This window comes from Cotesia typhae, unplaced genomic scaffold (assembly GCF_013202065.1).
Source record: "Cotesia typhae breed Kobodo isofemale line unplaced genomic scaffold, CoteBio_Ctyphae contig_44, whole genome shotgun sequence".
NCBI lineage: Eukaryota > Metazoa > Arthropoda > Insecta > Hymenoptera > Braconidae > Cotesia > Cotesia typhae.
This window is the reverse complement of record NW_027423753.1, coordinates 5,893,464-5,908,622: the sequence shown is the minus strand read 5'-3', so window position 1 is coordinate 5,908,622 and position 15,159 is coordinate 5,893,464. Positions and strand designations below refer to the sequence as shown.

At 27.2% G+C, this 15,159-nt stretch overlaps 3 protein-coding genes across 3 annotated transcripts; 2 read left to right on the top strand and 1 right to left on the bottom strand.

Moving 5' to 3' along the window:
- The first annotated feature begins 38 nt into the window (after positions 1 to 38).
- On the top strand, positions 39 to 3,004 carry LOC141528893 (retinoid-inducible serine carboxypeptidase-like). Its single transcript, XM_074245173.1, has 6 exons — positions 39 to 87; positions 989 to 1,482; positions 1,900 to 2,022; positions 2,088 to 2,460; positions 2,552 to 2,784; positions 2,872 to 3,004. The coding sequence occupies exons 1-6, from the start codon at positions 39 to 41 to the stop codon at positions 2,929 to 2,931; spliced, it is 1,332 nt and encodes a 443-aa protein (XP_074101274.1). The 3' UTR covers positions 2,932 to 3,004.
- LOC141528811 (protein maelstrom 2-like) lies at positions 2,826 to 9,431 on the bottom strand. Its single transcript, XM_074245044.1, has 7 exons — positions 9,177 to 9,431; positions 5,457 to 5,655; positions 4,782 to 5,186; positions 4,541 to 4,704; positions 4,132 to 4,350; positions 3,863 to 4,048; positions 2,826 to 3,753 (listed from the first exon to the last, which is right to left on the bottom strand). The coding sequence occupies exons 1-7, from the start codon at positions 9,306 to 9,308 to the stop codon at positions 3,616 to 3,618; spliced, it is 1,443 nt and encodes a 480-aa protein (XP_074101145.1). The 5' UTR covers positions 9,309 to 9,431; the 3' UTR covers positions 2,826 to 3,615.
- Positions 9,432 to 10,736: 1,305 nt separating this feature from the next.
- LOC141528892 (odorant receptor 47b-like) lies at positions 10,737 to 13,648 on the top strand. Its single transcript, XM_074245172.1, has 6 exons — positions 10,737 to 10,798; positions 10,883 to 11,172; positions 12,490 to 13,109; positions 13,180 to 13,284; positions 13,366 to 13,524; positions 13,595 to 13,648. The coding sequence occupies exons 1-6, from the start codon at positions 10,737 to 10,739 to the stop codon at positions 13,646 to 13,648; spliced, it is 1,290 nt and encodes a 429-aa protein (XP_074101273.1).
- The last annotated feature ends 1,511 nt before the right edge of the window (positions 13,649 to 15,159 follow it).

Sequence of the window (15,159 nt, the reverse complement as noted above, 5' to 3'; positions counted from 1 at the left end):
AATGTGCTAGCAACTGAAATATTTACATCCAGATAAAAATGTCTTGGGTTTGGATTACATTGTTACTTTCTTGTTTTCTTCTTCAAGGTAAAAATTTTTTTCAAATTAAAATAATTGATAGTTTAATCATTTACATGGCAAAAATAACATAGGGATTTTTCCTATTATTGCATAAGAAAAATTTTTATGTTAACATAGAAATTTTTCCAATGTTAACATAGGAATTTTTCCGATGTTAACATAAAAATTTTTTCTTTATTAACAAGATAGAAATATATATATATATATATATATATATATATATATATATATATATATATATATATATATATATATATCCATGTGACATAGGAAACATTCATTTATCACTAAAATTTATGTAATTTAATTTAATAATTCCAAATTTACATAACAATTTTCTCATTCGAGCAATTTCAGATAATTTAAACGTAAAATAGTGATATACAGTCGGTTTGCGATAAAAAAATTCGAGGAAATTTTTTTCAAATTTTTCTTTACATTTCGATAAAATTAAAAATCCAACCGATTATGGATGGTGTAGCTTAAATTGCCATAACTTTTTCAAAAATTGACTTATCGGGACATTTTTTTTATTAAATGTTCTTTTTGGGAAAAAATAAAAAAAAAATTATTCAAACCTATCTTCATCGTTATTTTTTAGATTTTCCAAAAAAACTCCGAATTTTTCAATGATAAAAATTTTTAATTTTTTTTTTCTTTCTTTTATATGAAACTTTGACATTTTCTACAAATATCCTGAAAATTTCAGAATGGTGTTTTTTCGATTTCGATGAAAAAAAAATTTTTTTCATGTCAAATGAATCTTTCTTATGTCACATAGATAATATTTCTATCATGTTAATAAAGAAAAAATTCCTATGTTACCATTGGAAAAATAGGGAAAATCCCTATTTTTTTTTTCGCCGTGTATAATTTACTAATTTACTAATATATTTTTGATTCATAGCGCATCTAGATAGAGCAGAAGCTAAGCCTGGCTTCGGACCTGGAGATCAAGATTGGGGATATGTAAAAGTTCGATCTGGTGCTTATATGTTCTGGTGGCTGTACTACGCGAATCCGCCAACGAAACCAGATAATTTCAATGTCTACAGTAAGCCACTTCTGATTTGGCTCCAAGGGGGACCGGGAGCTTCTAGTGCGGGCTTCGGAAATTTTGGTGAAATCGGCCCTCTTGATGTCAATCTCCAAAGAAGAAATCACACTTGGGTTAACGACTACAATATTTTATTTATCGACAGCCCGGTTAACGTTGGGTTCAGTTTCATTGACGGCAATGTTACTCTTCCACGTGATAACAGAGCGATAGCTTACGATCTTATGAGGTGCATGGAAGGATTCTTGAAGGCCTATACTCAGTTCCAAACAGTTCCAACCTACATTATTGCTGAATCTTACGGTGGAAAAATGGCGACGCATTTTGCTTTACTTTGGGATAAGGTAATCTATAAAAAATATCTTTTAGAAATTACAATTTAGTTTTCTTTGTTTTGTTATAATTAATTTTTTATACTCATTGTATTTGTTAACTGTTTTTTTTTATATTTGAAAATGGCGTTTCTTGAATTAAAAACGATTTCTTTGTCTGAAAAGAAAAAATAAAAAACTATAATTTAATTTAAAAAAAAAAAAATTTGAATCAAACTCTAGATTTGTTTTAACTCGTAGTTTCCATCGTAATACCAAGATTGATGAGAACACTAAGTTTCAAATTAAAAATGTTTACTATAAAATATTTTTAATTTATGGACAACTATTTATCACAAAAAGAAATTTTACAGCAATCATATTTAGACTTACCAAATTTTTACTAAAGATTTTCAAAGACACTAAAAATGATTATTTTTCAATATTCAGGTCCAGAATCCCACAGATGGTAGTGAAAAGTTGAAGAGTAATTTGAAAGGAATTGCCTTGGGAGATCCTTGGATCTCACCATTAGAGTCCATTCTTTCTTACGCTCCATTTTTATTAAACACGGTAATTGACTTATTACTAATAGTTAGAGTTGTACTTTTTATAAATGTGCTTTTTAATAATTTCAGGGGATGATAAATTACAATGGTTATGAGAGAATCAAAGAGGTAGCAAGTTTGACAAAATACGCGATAGATTCAGGAAACTGGTCTAACGCAATCGAACAGTTTAAAAATACATGGATTACTATCATTAATTGCACAAATAACATTGATTTATACAATCTTTTAAAAAAGAAAACACCGTTACGTAAATCGCATCTAGTATTTTCTTCTCTTGCTCAAACAACTCAGCAAAATGCAAGGTTTGACCAACAACTAAATTCCCTTATGAACGGCAGTGTTAGAAGAACTCTGGGTCTTCTAAGGCCGTTCAAAGTATGTTCATATGACATTAAACATAGCTTGCGTGAAGACTTTTTGAAGCCAGTAACAAATATCGGTGAATAGTAACAATTTGTGTAAAAACTTAAATATAATACATTGTTTTAAATGCTGATCATGATTGAACATAATCTTGTTTATTGATTTAGTTGAAAGAATCCTCAATGAAACAAATCTCAAAGTATTTATTTACAACGGACAACTAGACGTTGTTATTCCAACTTCCAGTACGCTCACCTGGATTGAAAAACTACATTGGAATGGCGCAGAAAATTGGAAAAAATCTGAACGGAAAGCAATCATTATTGACAATTACATTGAAGGCTACGTACAAGGCTCCACAAAGTTAAAGATGTTCTGGATTAATAGAGCTGGCCAAATGGTACATTTTTCAATTTCATATTATAAATTTAATCTCGAGAATATTTTAAATAATTCTTTTATTGTATTCATTGATTATTCATTACAGGTACCGGAAGATAATTACCAAGCAACACGTGTAATGCTCCATATGCTGACGAATGCTTGATAACTCTTCTATTATTTTTATGAAAAATTATTCCAATTTTTATGTATGTAGTAATGAATTTCTAGATTGTACAATAATTTGATTAAAATAAAATTTTTTTAATTTATGAAATGTACAAACTATTCTTTAATATTATAAACTTTCTTGAAATACATTCAAATGTTGGATTATGTTTTTTTTCTACCTTATATTTTAGGCTAAAATATTTTATAATTAATTTAACAATGATTATTTTCTCTTCAGTATAAGAAACAATTAAAATCACTGAAGATTTTACAGAATGTTTTTTACAACAAAAATTTTCCGATTATTAAATGAATAAAAACAAATTTGAACTAGTGAATAAAGTTTCATAAAAGTTATCAGAAAATTCAAATATTGTACGGATTAAATTTAAAATTTTTGTAATGCGCGTACATGTATTTGTATTTTGATTTAAATTGATTAATATTTTGAAAATTATTATATAACAGAAAAAAAAAACTTCTTTAATTAATTGAGTGAATAAGTTTTTTTTTTCCAATTAATATTCAATATTTTATAATTGATACTGATTCTCATTTTTGTTTACGATATTTACTATGATTAAAAAATTAAATAACTATTTAAAATAACAAAAAATTTAAAAAAAATGAACTGAAAATTGAACGCTAATGATAAACCTTTTCTTAGTTGAGAGTTACTTTATAGTTTTTTAAATTGACGTGATTTTTGAGATCCGTCAAGAGCTGGAAAATCTCTGTAATCATCAAGTACTACGTGTGTACTAGCTGAACCTTTGACAATTTCTGACATGGTCGAAGGGGGACGAAGAGATCGTGACTTAAAAAAAAAAAAAAAAAATATATATATATATATATATATATATATAAATTAATAATAAAAAAATATTTTATAAAGACATAATTGCATAGAATAAATTAAATTTTACCGCGTTTGCTGATCCATATGATAATGATGATGAGATAGATGATGCAACTGAAGAAATAATAACTGTTGGATTTGGTTTTTGAATTTGACTGTGGTCAATGAACAGTATATCTCTTCCTTGTTTTTTGCGTAGCTCTTCCTCTTTTCTACTGCGCTCTGCAACTTTGAGACGGTAAGCTTCTGAAACCTGATGCAAAAATTAAATAAAGTAATTAATTTAGCAGTTCACGTGTAAAAATGAATGATTATAATGATGTCTAAAATTCATACCCCAGTTTCAGATTTAATAACACTGACTTTCTCAACTTTTTTGATCTTCATTCCATGTACACCAGATGCTACTTCTTCATCAATTCGGTACGGGCGATGCTTTCCACTGACCATATGAATTCCCAAAATCAAACAGCAATAATCACAAATTGCGTAGCCCCACTGAGTTACAACCGACTGGCTGCAATGTTCACTAGTTCCTTCAATATTACGATGGTACTAATTTAAAATAAAAGAAAAAAAATTGTATAAATAAAAATCTTAAACTTGAAGATATTTCAACAAAATGAAAAATGAGCGTCACAAAAATATACAAGCTTAAAGTGTATTAACTTCTTAAATATATTTCTTCCACAAAGAAAAAAAAAAGAATTTAGTAAAATAAAAGTTATAAACACATTCAACTTACTGCACACTCAATGTTGGATGTGAAAATAAAGGCATCCTTATCAAATTCAGCTTCTGCTAAACTAGCGCGATTACTTTCTTTTGGAAAATTATCGTTTAAATGCATCATCAAAGTACCAAACAAATAATCTAAAGAGTACAGATTAAATGTATTGTGTGGAACTCCTGAAAAAAACTCATAATTAATTATTATTTTAATTTTATTACTAATTACTTTTTAAGACAAAACAATAAATATTTACCAGCAGCTTCGGTCATACGGTTCAAAAAGCAACGAACAACATTTTCTATTCTTCTTGTAGTGTACAAAATTGGTAGCTTTTGCCCAGAGGCGCTTAGAGAAGGCCTGTCTTGAGATGACAAAAAATCATGAAATTTCGTGTACAAGTCTTCAAATTTTGTTTCTGGGATGTTTTCATTCACGTCAATTTTATGAGTCGCATCGCTGTGCTCCATAGCTTCTCGAGTGTATCCTGTTTCAATTTTCATCTTGAGAATATCCTGGTAGATTCGTTTAATTCCTTCATTCAGTCTGAATTCCACTACAGCAAATTCGGCTGGAATGTAGTCTACTGAATTGTCTTCGACATTTGTTTTAGTGTAATACCAATTAACGTGAATCATATAGAATGGTGTTTCCTTCAAATCTGAAAAAATTACGATTTTAATTTTCTTATCGAGTAACGAATATTTTTTTAGGGCGATATTTAATTATAAATTTTTACGAATGAATTTAGTTATATAATGGAGCTTGAAGTTATTCTTTAAAAAATAAAGATTTATCAAAATTTTCTCTAGACATTTATTGAGCTTATTGTATGAGAATTAAAATTAGTTATTAAAAAATAATGATAGTAATTTTGTCAATTATTATTATTTTTTTTTTTTTTTATTCAATACAATTCAATAATACCCACCACCTGAATGATATGCTTGAGAAACAACATTATTAATGTGTATTTCCATTCGGGAGAGATAATCACGTCGCTCTTGTTCACGCTTTTCCACTAATTTCAATGATTCTCCAATTCCTGTGAGTTTTTCTTCTGAATTTCCTCCACCTCTTTTGTATTTTGCCATCTCATTGTATCTCTTTTTTTCAGCAAAACTCAAAGCCTGTAAAAATTTACTTTATTATAAATAAGATCGCTACATTTTTAATTGAAAAATTTTATAATGTTGAAAATAGCTAAGATTTAATTTTAATATTAAACAAATGAATCTATCTACAGATTCGGTAGAATCTGGCGCCAAGTTCCGTTCAAAAATTCCGTTGAAAACGGAGCGCCAAACTACCGAATGTGTTTACCGTAAGCAGAACGATATTTTTAGGTTGTAAAATTTTATTAATTCTACAGAACTTTTTTTTCTCCAATATTACTCTATAATTATACATTATATGGTATATTATCAATATTAATTGATAATGGTCATTGAAAATAATAAATTCTATTTAAAATTAATTAAATTCTCTAGCACAAACTATAGCGACCCAGATTTTTAGATTTTGACTTTTTCTTATCGAGAAAGTGACATGCCACAGACTAAATAATTCGAGAATGTATGGTAACTCTCTACTAGATGGGAGACTACAGTTAAAAAAAAAAGTTATGAGCTTGCGTCGATGCTCACTAGGGCTCGTCAACGTTACTCTAACACAAACTGTAGTTAGAAAGTTCGAAATCGAAAATAAAAGAAATAGTAACAATCATCAATATTACAAAAACCATGGAAATTTATTTTACGATTTTATAAAATATAAATATTATGATTGATAATTGTTACAATTGTTTGTGCACTAATTTTCTGCGGCAAAAGTACATAATTTGAAATGAAAATTTTTTTAATCACATAAAATGTTGAAATTTTTTTTTTTATAATAAAATCTCTAGAATTTACTATCTATCAACTTTACATATGAATTTTTTTAAATTAAGTATTATTTATTAACTAGAGTCAATATCTACAAGAGCTCACATTGTTTGGGTTTAGTTTCTATGTAATAGTCAGCTGATCATTGCCTAAGTAATTCTGGTCGAGTGTTTTACAGATATAGGTGGCACTGCTATACTGCGACCGAACTGCGCGGACATTCAAAACGACAATATTCTGTACATAATGCTTATATTCATTATGAGTTTGATGAATCGTATTATTTACTAACAACATAATTATGATAATAATAATATGTAATAAAAATGATCATGCTAATAATAACAATAAAAATGAAGATAATACTGATAGTTATAATAATGATAACAATAGATTGATGTTAAAAATAATTGCATTCATAATATTGAACAATACGATTATTTTATTAAATTATTAAGGATTGTGGTATTAAATCCAAATTCACAATTTCCTAAAATACAAAAAATATAAAAAATTTTTCCTACGATTTTATAAAATATAAATATTATGATTGATAATTCAAGTCTATCAATCTCATCCAAAAGATATACGCGACTAATTTTCATGAAATTTTATCGATGCTACTAGTTTCTTTACGGAAAATAAAAATTTAATTTATTTTTATAATAATTTTATGAACATTTCATATCCGTGGGAAAAGTACAAACTTTAAATTAAGAATGTAAAAAAATTTCTTATGAATACAAAAAAATTTACAGAGTAAACTACTAACTAAACTATCCAACAACCTATGTGTATGTTGTTAAACATATTGTTCTAATTTAATTTGATTTATTAACCAGACCAAATAGATAATACGCTAAACATTGTTTGAGTTTTACTTTCTTCGGATATACCAGCATATATATATATATATATATATCTTATCAGCTCTAATTATATAATATATGATTTCATACATTGTTATGTTTATAGATTCACATCAGTGAAGTATACTCAACGAATTAAAAACACTGCTTACTGGATTAATATCAGTTTCAGTGAAAAAATCCGTTTCGAAATTTTTTTTCAGATTTTTAGTGAAAATAACTGTCAATATGGTAGTCTGGTGAAGATATCTGAAATAACACAAAATTTTTTAATTCAATTTTTTTCAGTTCCGTCATTAAGCTTTCATGAAGAAACTTGATCGTGCTTCATTTAATTGTAATTAACACATTTTGATTGGCAATCACACCGCATTTTCTCAATTTAGTCGGCCATATGTTTTATTTTTTAGTCAACTCAATTTTCGCAGTGATTCCACTACAGAGTCAACGTATGCAGGCGTATTCACTTGTAAGCAAATTGCATAACCGAATAGGAGAGGACGTTTTATTGAAATCATACACGATGTGCGGAGAATTTAAAAATTTCAAATAAAATACGTATGCCATGTTGATTTTACCTAACTTTTGTTAAACGTATTATAAAATAATATTTCATTAATTACATTTATGCATTTTATAGGTTGACTTACTTATAAATGTTGAAACATTAAAATGATGTTCATGTATCCTGAAAAAATTTGGGGTACTCAATGACGCGCGCCAAGTACAATAAGAAAATTTTTTCTTAATTTTTAAATTTTCAACAAATTTTTTTCAATTTTTTCAACATTATGACGGTTTCTTGGTATTTTTTTGTATTTAACTTTTTTTTGTATAGAATGAAAAAAATTATTGTAACGAGTCTTATTTTTTTTGCAAAGTGCAGATGTTATTAAGATGAGTTTTATGAACGTGGACTTGGCGCAATTTTTAACAGTGAAACTGTTTTTGTTTGGATTAAATATAACAACAATACGATCAGCAGACAACTGAACATTTGTTAGGACTATTTATTTAATAAATTAATTATTACTGAAAAAAAAATAATTCAAAAATTTACAAAAATTCTAAAAATTTTCAATACCCGTGAATTTGAGTATTGATAAATTTAATAAAGTTATTAGTAAATTATAAATATTAATATTAAAAAATTAATCATTAATAAAATTTAAATAAAAAGATTTAAAATTTAAATTAGTGCAAAACAAGTACATTTCTACAATAATAAAAATTATTGGTTGACTACAATTTTTTCAGTATCAACAAATTTTTAACAATCAAGACAGCTAACTCGCGACAATAGAATCGTAGAAAAAAAGTGCACAAAAAGAAACTTAATGCTTACTGATTTCAATATTACACATTTTAATAATTTTTTGTGTCCACAAAATAAAAAAAAAAAAAGTAGGTACCTATTAACTAAAAAAATTTGTAAATACTTCAACAGTTCACACAACAAGTAATAACAAAGAAGAAGAATATATAACTCTATAAAAAAATGAACAATTTTTACCAGCGATTTAGTGAATTTTCGACATGCATTTTTTATAATAATTTTTCGTTCACAAATGAATGAGCATCTTCTCACTTCTGTCATCAAAAGTCTTTGTTCTAATTTACGTCATAAAAATTATTTTAACCTAACCACAATTTTTTTTTTTTAATTCTAAAAATGATTGATACCTAAAATAAACTTTTTTTTAACCAACTGACAATCACTTTAAAATACGCGTACAACTAAATAATGAAATCAATAATCTTCAACTTATTTATAAAATAAAAATACCAAAAATTGATCAAATGTAATTTTAGGCTAACAAAAAAAAAAACATGTAAGTTATTAGATAATTGTCAAAGTAAATGAAAATTTTGACTGACGAAATCCTTTGTTCTTACCTTCCACTCTTGCTCGCATTTACGATCGTCTCGAATTTGGTTCAAGTCGATAGTTTTACCATTTTTTTCTTCAGCTTTTTGAAAATCCAACATAAAATAATAAAATCCACTTTTTTCCTTTTTTTCTGGCATTTTAACAATTGTTTTTTTACTAATAATTAATAATGATTTAAAAACTTCTTGTAACAGTCGAACTGTGAGCTGACTAAAACAACAAAGCGGGGAGGAGGTACAGTGGAATAGGTGGAATATGGCAATTGTTGCTGGTGTCCAGCGCTCGGCTTGGTATCAAAACTGGTAGTTACATTTTGGTCACGGGCTTTACCCAATCACATACGAATTTTTCTTCAATATCTGAATTGTCATTCGTGAATACTTTTTACAGCTCAATTCAACACTCAATTCTTGCTTCCGATAATGTAAACCGCACTTCACAGTTAATTTTCCTTTCAAAAATTTATGATACGATAGGATATGGACTACATAAATGTATTGAAATAAGTAATGAAAATGAAGTTAGCCGACATTTCAAAATTTTTAGAAATTTTTTATTGAAAAAATTTCAACTAAATAATTAAAAAAAAAATTTCATCTGTAAAAAATTTAAAAAACTATAAGTGTAATTTTTTAGAAATATCTTTTTAGTTGTAATTTAATTAATAAAAAAAAATCAAAAATTTTCAGACGTCTGCTAACTTCACTGTCATAATAATTAATATAATTAGCTATTTAAAAAAGTTTCTGTTGAAACAAGACTCTTTTAACTATTGTGCATTTTTATCCTATTATTTATTGAAAGAACTTAATCGCATTTCTTCATCTTAAATAAATTGAATTATGTTTACAATAAGGTTCTTAATTACCTTATCAATCCGGGGTTTTCGCATCTTTGTGAACTAGCAAATTAGATTTAAATTATTACAAATATTGTATACTTATACTTTGTCAAGAACATATTAAGGAAGATTGAAAATTTCTTGAATAGAGTCAAAGTTTTTTGAGCCAAGAAAATTTCTTCTTGCTCCAAAATAACTTTTGTCTTCCTTAAAATTTTCTTGGTGCAAGAAGTTTATTTTTTGTGTATCTATCCTCAAATCTGTAACAAAAAATATTAGTAAACTGACACTGCAAATTATGTTACTGAATAAAATATTCTTCTGTTATGGAAGTAACTAATGTATGATAGACACACGTTTATCACTATGCTTAGAATACAATAAAAGAAGGAGTAGCATGATACACGCAATGAAGACTATTGATTGATTGACCGGCGTCGATGTTTATAAGAAAATAGACTTACTATTCTTTTTTTTCCATGAACTAAAGGCGATAGAAAAATTATCGACTGCTTTAATATTGAAGAAATAATTGGAATAAAATCATTTCTGCATATTAGATGTATTTTACTTAGAAAAAAACAGTAAAGCGCCACTTATAAAAAATTGCAACAATTTAGTAAATTATCACCTTGAGACAAAGTATATTTTTATTTAGCTTCTTTAGTCTTGCCATCACGTACATCTTTTTTTAAAAAAAAAATTTTTTCTATAACTGACAGATATGAAAAGCGAATCCATTGAAACACATCGGCTATGCTTGAATAAGTGTCTCTATTATTTCAGGTAATACTTTGCAAGTAACCCAACTTATTTTACATAATAATTTTTGTTCCATTTCAATTGTACTAATCAAAGTGATTTTTTAAGATTATCTGGAATTTGGATGTCGAATTCGTCTATGCCTCTATACAGAAAATGTATAAATTTCTTTCTTAGAGCGTTGAGCTTTTTTGTACTAGTGTCTTATATTCTCACATCGCTAGCTGATCTCGTTGTTAATCATCATGATATAACTATTATTGTGGATGACACTTGTTTCATAGCTGGAGCAGGATCCGCGTTCTTTAAAATATGCATTATTATATTCCGTTGTCAGACGATTGACAAACTAATCAATGATATTCATAATCCAATCGATGTACTCCAACAATCTAATGGTAAAATATTTTTTTTCATCTTCATATCTACCTAATCTATACTATTAAGAGAATAAGAAAAATTTTGTTCCCACGGTAGTGTTACAATCAAATCGGTTTTTTTTTTTTGTGACCTTTAATGTCATTGCTAACGTCTTGACTTAAATTTATTCTTTTTTAAGGTTTCATTTCATTCTTTAATTCACTGATAGTCAATTAATTATGATAAGTATTTAGGCTGCATTCGAAAATGCTCTATCTCCAGATACATAATTAAGAAATGACCTTGTATCTTGTGAACTATTGAAAGTTTTAAAGATATAAGCTCATCCTGAAGTTACACTCATCGAGACCTTTCATTTGAGTACCCACATCAATTTTTCATATATTTCATATATTTATATGTATGGAAATATATCAAAATACATGTGGGTACTCAAATGAAAGCTTTTGACCAGTGTAACATCAGAATGAACTTATATCTTTAAAAACGTCAATAGTTAAGAAAGTACAGCGCAATTTAACAAAAGTCATTTAATAAAGCAAAGTTTTATTATTTCATAATTCACAAGTTACGGCAGTCACATAGTGACTGCAAGATTGCTAGTCTATATTATTATAAGAGATTCCTATCAATATAGTCACTCATCACGATATCTCGGGAACCATCAGACCTAGAAACTTGAAATTTGGTAGGAATATTACTTTTGCCAGGTCAGCTAAGAACGGATTTTAAGAAATTCTTCCCCCAAAGGGGTTTGCGTGGGCGTTAACAATGAAAAATTCCCATTTTCAAACTATGGCTCCTATCGACTCCAAATTTGATAGGAATCTTCTGTAAGAGATGTAGAAATAGTCTATGGACAAATTTTACGATAGCTCATTCCACAGGGGTTTGCGAAGGTGGGTGTTAACAATAAAAAATTTTAATTTTCAAGCTATTGCTCCTATATACTCTAAATTCTCATTTCAAATTTTTTTCTCCGTGTCAATTATTATTCATTTTTGGAAAAAGCCACGCGAACGTTATAGTGATTGCACATTAAAGGTTACAATGAACATTAGCTAGAATAATCACATGAATAAAAGGTACAGGCTAATTCGATGGAATTTGGAATTTGTGCAAGTCAAAACAATACACCAATTAAATTTCAAGTTTAGATTTAAAAATACAATTCTAGAAAATTCCCAGCGAAGCGGGCGGGTAACAGCTAGTATTAGTTAAAAGTTGTTTTTTTTTTATTCTTAAAAATTACACAAATATTTTTAATAATTAAAATATTACTTACTCTAAATATACCCTGAAAATTAATTCACATTTTCTACATTTTCTTCTAGATAAAGGAGCAACAAAAATAATCAAAAAATGTATATTCTTCGAAACGCTCGACTATTATTTATGGTCGAATGCAACATTTGTCCTCGGATTTGCCACAATATTTTTGGTAACGTCTCAAAAAGGTGAATTGCCGAGCCGAGCAATATTCCCGTTTGACCTAACGAAACCTTTATTCTACGCGATAGCACTTTCCATTCAAATTTATACCGTAATTTACGGACTAGTTAGCCTGATGATGATTGAAATAACCTTGTGGGGCTTATTGAGATGGACGACAGTTCAAATCGAAGTTTTGTCTTACAATTATAAAAACTGCAATCGATTTTTATCGATGCAAAAGCCATACTCACCTGAAACTAAACTTGTCGTGAAGAAATCTCCAATTTATGACTCAGAAGATAAAGAAATGGAAATAAAACAATTCTTATTGTTTGATAATGATAAACATGATGCAGTTGAGATTAATTGTTTCCAATGGAGAATACGATACTGCATAAGACATCATCAGAGAATTGTTGAAATTGTCAATAGACTCAATGATACTTTGAGTTCTTGCTTGATGGCTCAGTTTGCTGTTAGTACTATGATTTTCTGTCTGAATGGTTTTCTTGCAGTCACAGTGAGTATTTTTATTGCAATATTTTTTGTTTACTATTATTTAAATTTTTAATTATTTGAATATAATGCAGTTTCCTCATGATAAAAAAAGATTGATGAGGTCGATTTTTTTCCTTCTAGTAGGGTTTATCCAAATTTTTTACTGGTGTCGCTTCGGTAATGAACTCAAATTTCAGGTAATTTATGACCATTATTGTTAAGTAATTTTAACTGTGCCTTGAATGAATAATTAATAACAAATTCAATAATGATTGCAGGCTGATTATTTGACGACAAGCCAGTGGATGTCTGGCTGGGAAAATAATTTCAATAGTGACCTAAGAAATTACATTACGGTGGCCATGATTAGAACAATGAAACCTGTTGAAATAAAAGCTGGAGGTCTCTTCGTTCTCTCAATGGAAACATTTCTATCGGTAAGAAATTGACATAAAATAATCTGTTAATTAGAGTACACTTTTAAAATATAAAATTTTTTTTACTCAGATTTTAAAAAACTCATACTCAGTTTTTGTGCTTCTAACTACTGTTGAAGAATGAATTTTATTAATTAAACAACGAGCTTAATAAAATAGTCAGATTACATGAATAATGTAGATGTAAATACAATGTTAAAAATAAGTATAGTTATGTATTGAAGATATATAATTAAAATAAAATATTTGATTGTTGTCTATATTTTATTGCTGTAAAGCTTTTGAACTCTTTATTTTGTTGTAAAGAAATTTTTTTTAAGTTATTAAACAATATTTTTCACCATATGAACAGTATGTTTAAATCTCCGACTATAATTAGTCGATTAGTTACTAGTTAAGGTAAAAGACCCAATTACTGACACTGGCTTATGTGTTTGACACTTGTAATTTTATTCCAATTAAAAAAATAGAATGTTCTCAAAAAACCAACTATCTAAAAGTTTATAATTCACAAATTGTATTTATTAATTTATTGGAGTTGGCTTTTTTTTTTTTTTTTTTTTTTTAATTAAAATAAAATTGCCAGTGTCAATAAATGGGTCTTTTATTTTATTGCTATAAAAATTTCAATTGTCCAAATTGCTAACAACTTCATGTTAACTTTTGGGTACTCCATATAAAGATATCGTTTTATAATTATAAAGTGTAACTTTTTGTTAACATTCAAAAGAACTGCAATAACCCAGTCAACAATATGATGTCATAAGAAGTATTTAAGAAAAGTTTAACACGGTAACCAAATCTTAAAGAATTCATATTGTTGGCTGGGAATGCTCAAAAATTTATCTAAATAGTGTTAACTATTATATTACTAAAATTAGCAGACATCTGTCAACTCTCAGAATTTTTATAACCAATGAGTTATTATAAAAAATATATTTCAAAAAATTCACACTAATAATTTTTTTAAATTTCCACATGTGGATTTTTTTTTGCTAAATTTTTTTCATTGTAATTTAATTGTTATAAATTGTCACTTGTAATTTTTATTAATTTTTACATGTAAAATTTTTTAATTTCATTTTTTTATTAAATTCTAAAAAAATTATTAATATCTGTCAACTTCAGTGTCACGATATCTGTTAAGTTCATGAAAATAAATTTAGCAGATATTTGATAATATTAAGAATTTTTTAAGCAAATAAATTATTACAAAAAAGAAGTAGAAAAAAAATTGACATGTAGAAATTTTAACAAAAAAAAAATGTAATTTTTTTAAAATGTTTTTGGAAAAAATCTATTTTAAAAAAAAAATTAAAAAATGGTTAAGTGACTGCTAACTTTAATGTCATGTTAAGTTCAGTGTCATTAACTATTTGTTATTGCAAAGATATCATCTTCTTAGGTTAAATTTTTTCAAAATTAATTGTTAACAATTTAAACATTCCGAACTATTAACACTCTCATAGCAACCTATTCAAGTCAACATTTAAAATGTACTTCGATTTATTGATTTTATAGAAATTTTTGCAATTCACTAAAAGTTAAACAGAGTAACTTACCTTATCAATCCTACAAAAAACATGTGCCGCTTGTCGAAATACATAACAAGTAAATTATCAAAAAAAGACATGA

Excerpts from the sequence above, each read along its gene's own strand:
- LOC141528892 (XM_074245172.1), top strand. The coding sequence starts at position 10,737 with ATGAAAAGCGAATCCATTGAAACACATCGGCTATGCTTGAATAAGTGT. Across the intron at positions 11,173-12,489 it reads TGTACTCCAACAATCTAATG|ATAAAGGAGCAACAAAAATA; the intron begins GTAAAATATTTT and ends ATTTTCTTCTAG. Across the intron at positions 13,285-13,365 it reads GTAATGAACTCAAATTTCAG|GCTGATTATTTGACGACAAG; the intron begins GTAATTTATGAC and ends TAATGATTGCAG.
- LOC141528893 (XM_074245173.1), top strand. The coding sequence starts at position 39 with ATGTCTTGGGTTTGGATTACATTGTTACTTTCTTGTTTTCTTCTTCAA. Across the intron at positions 1,483-1,899 it reads TTGCTTTACTTTGGGATAAG|GTCCAGAATCCCACAGATGG; the intron begins GTAATCTATAAA and ends TTCAATATTCAG. Across the intron at positions 2,785-2,871 it reads TTAATAGAGCTGGCCAAATG|GTACCGGAAGATAATTACCA; the intron begins GTACATTTTTCA and ends TATTCATTACAG.
- LOC141528811 (XM_074245044.1), bottom strand. The coding sequence starts at position 9,308 with ATGCCAGAAAAAAAGGAAAAAAGTGGATTTTATTATTTTATGTTGGAT. Across the intron at positions 5,656-9,176 it reads AATGCGAGCAAGAGTGGAAG|GCTTTGAGTTTTGCTGAAAA; the intron begins GTAAGAACAAAG and ends AAATTTTTACAG. Across the intron at positions 5,187-5,456 it reads TCAAGCATATCATTCAGGTG|ATTTGAAGGAAACACCATTC; the intron begins GTGGGTATTATT and ends TAATTTTTTCAG.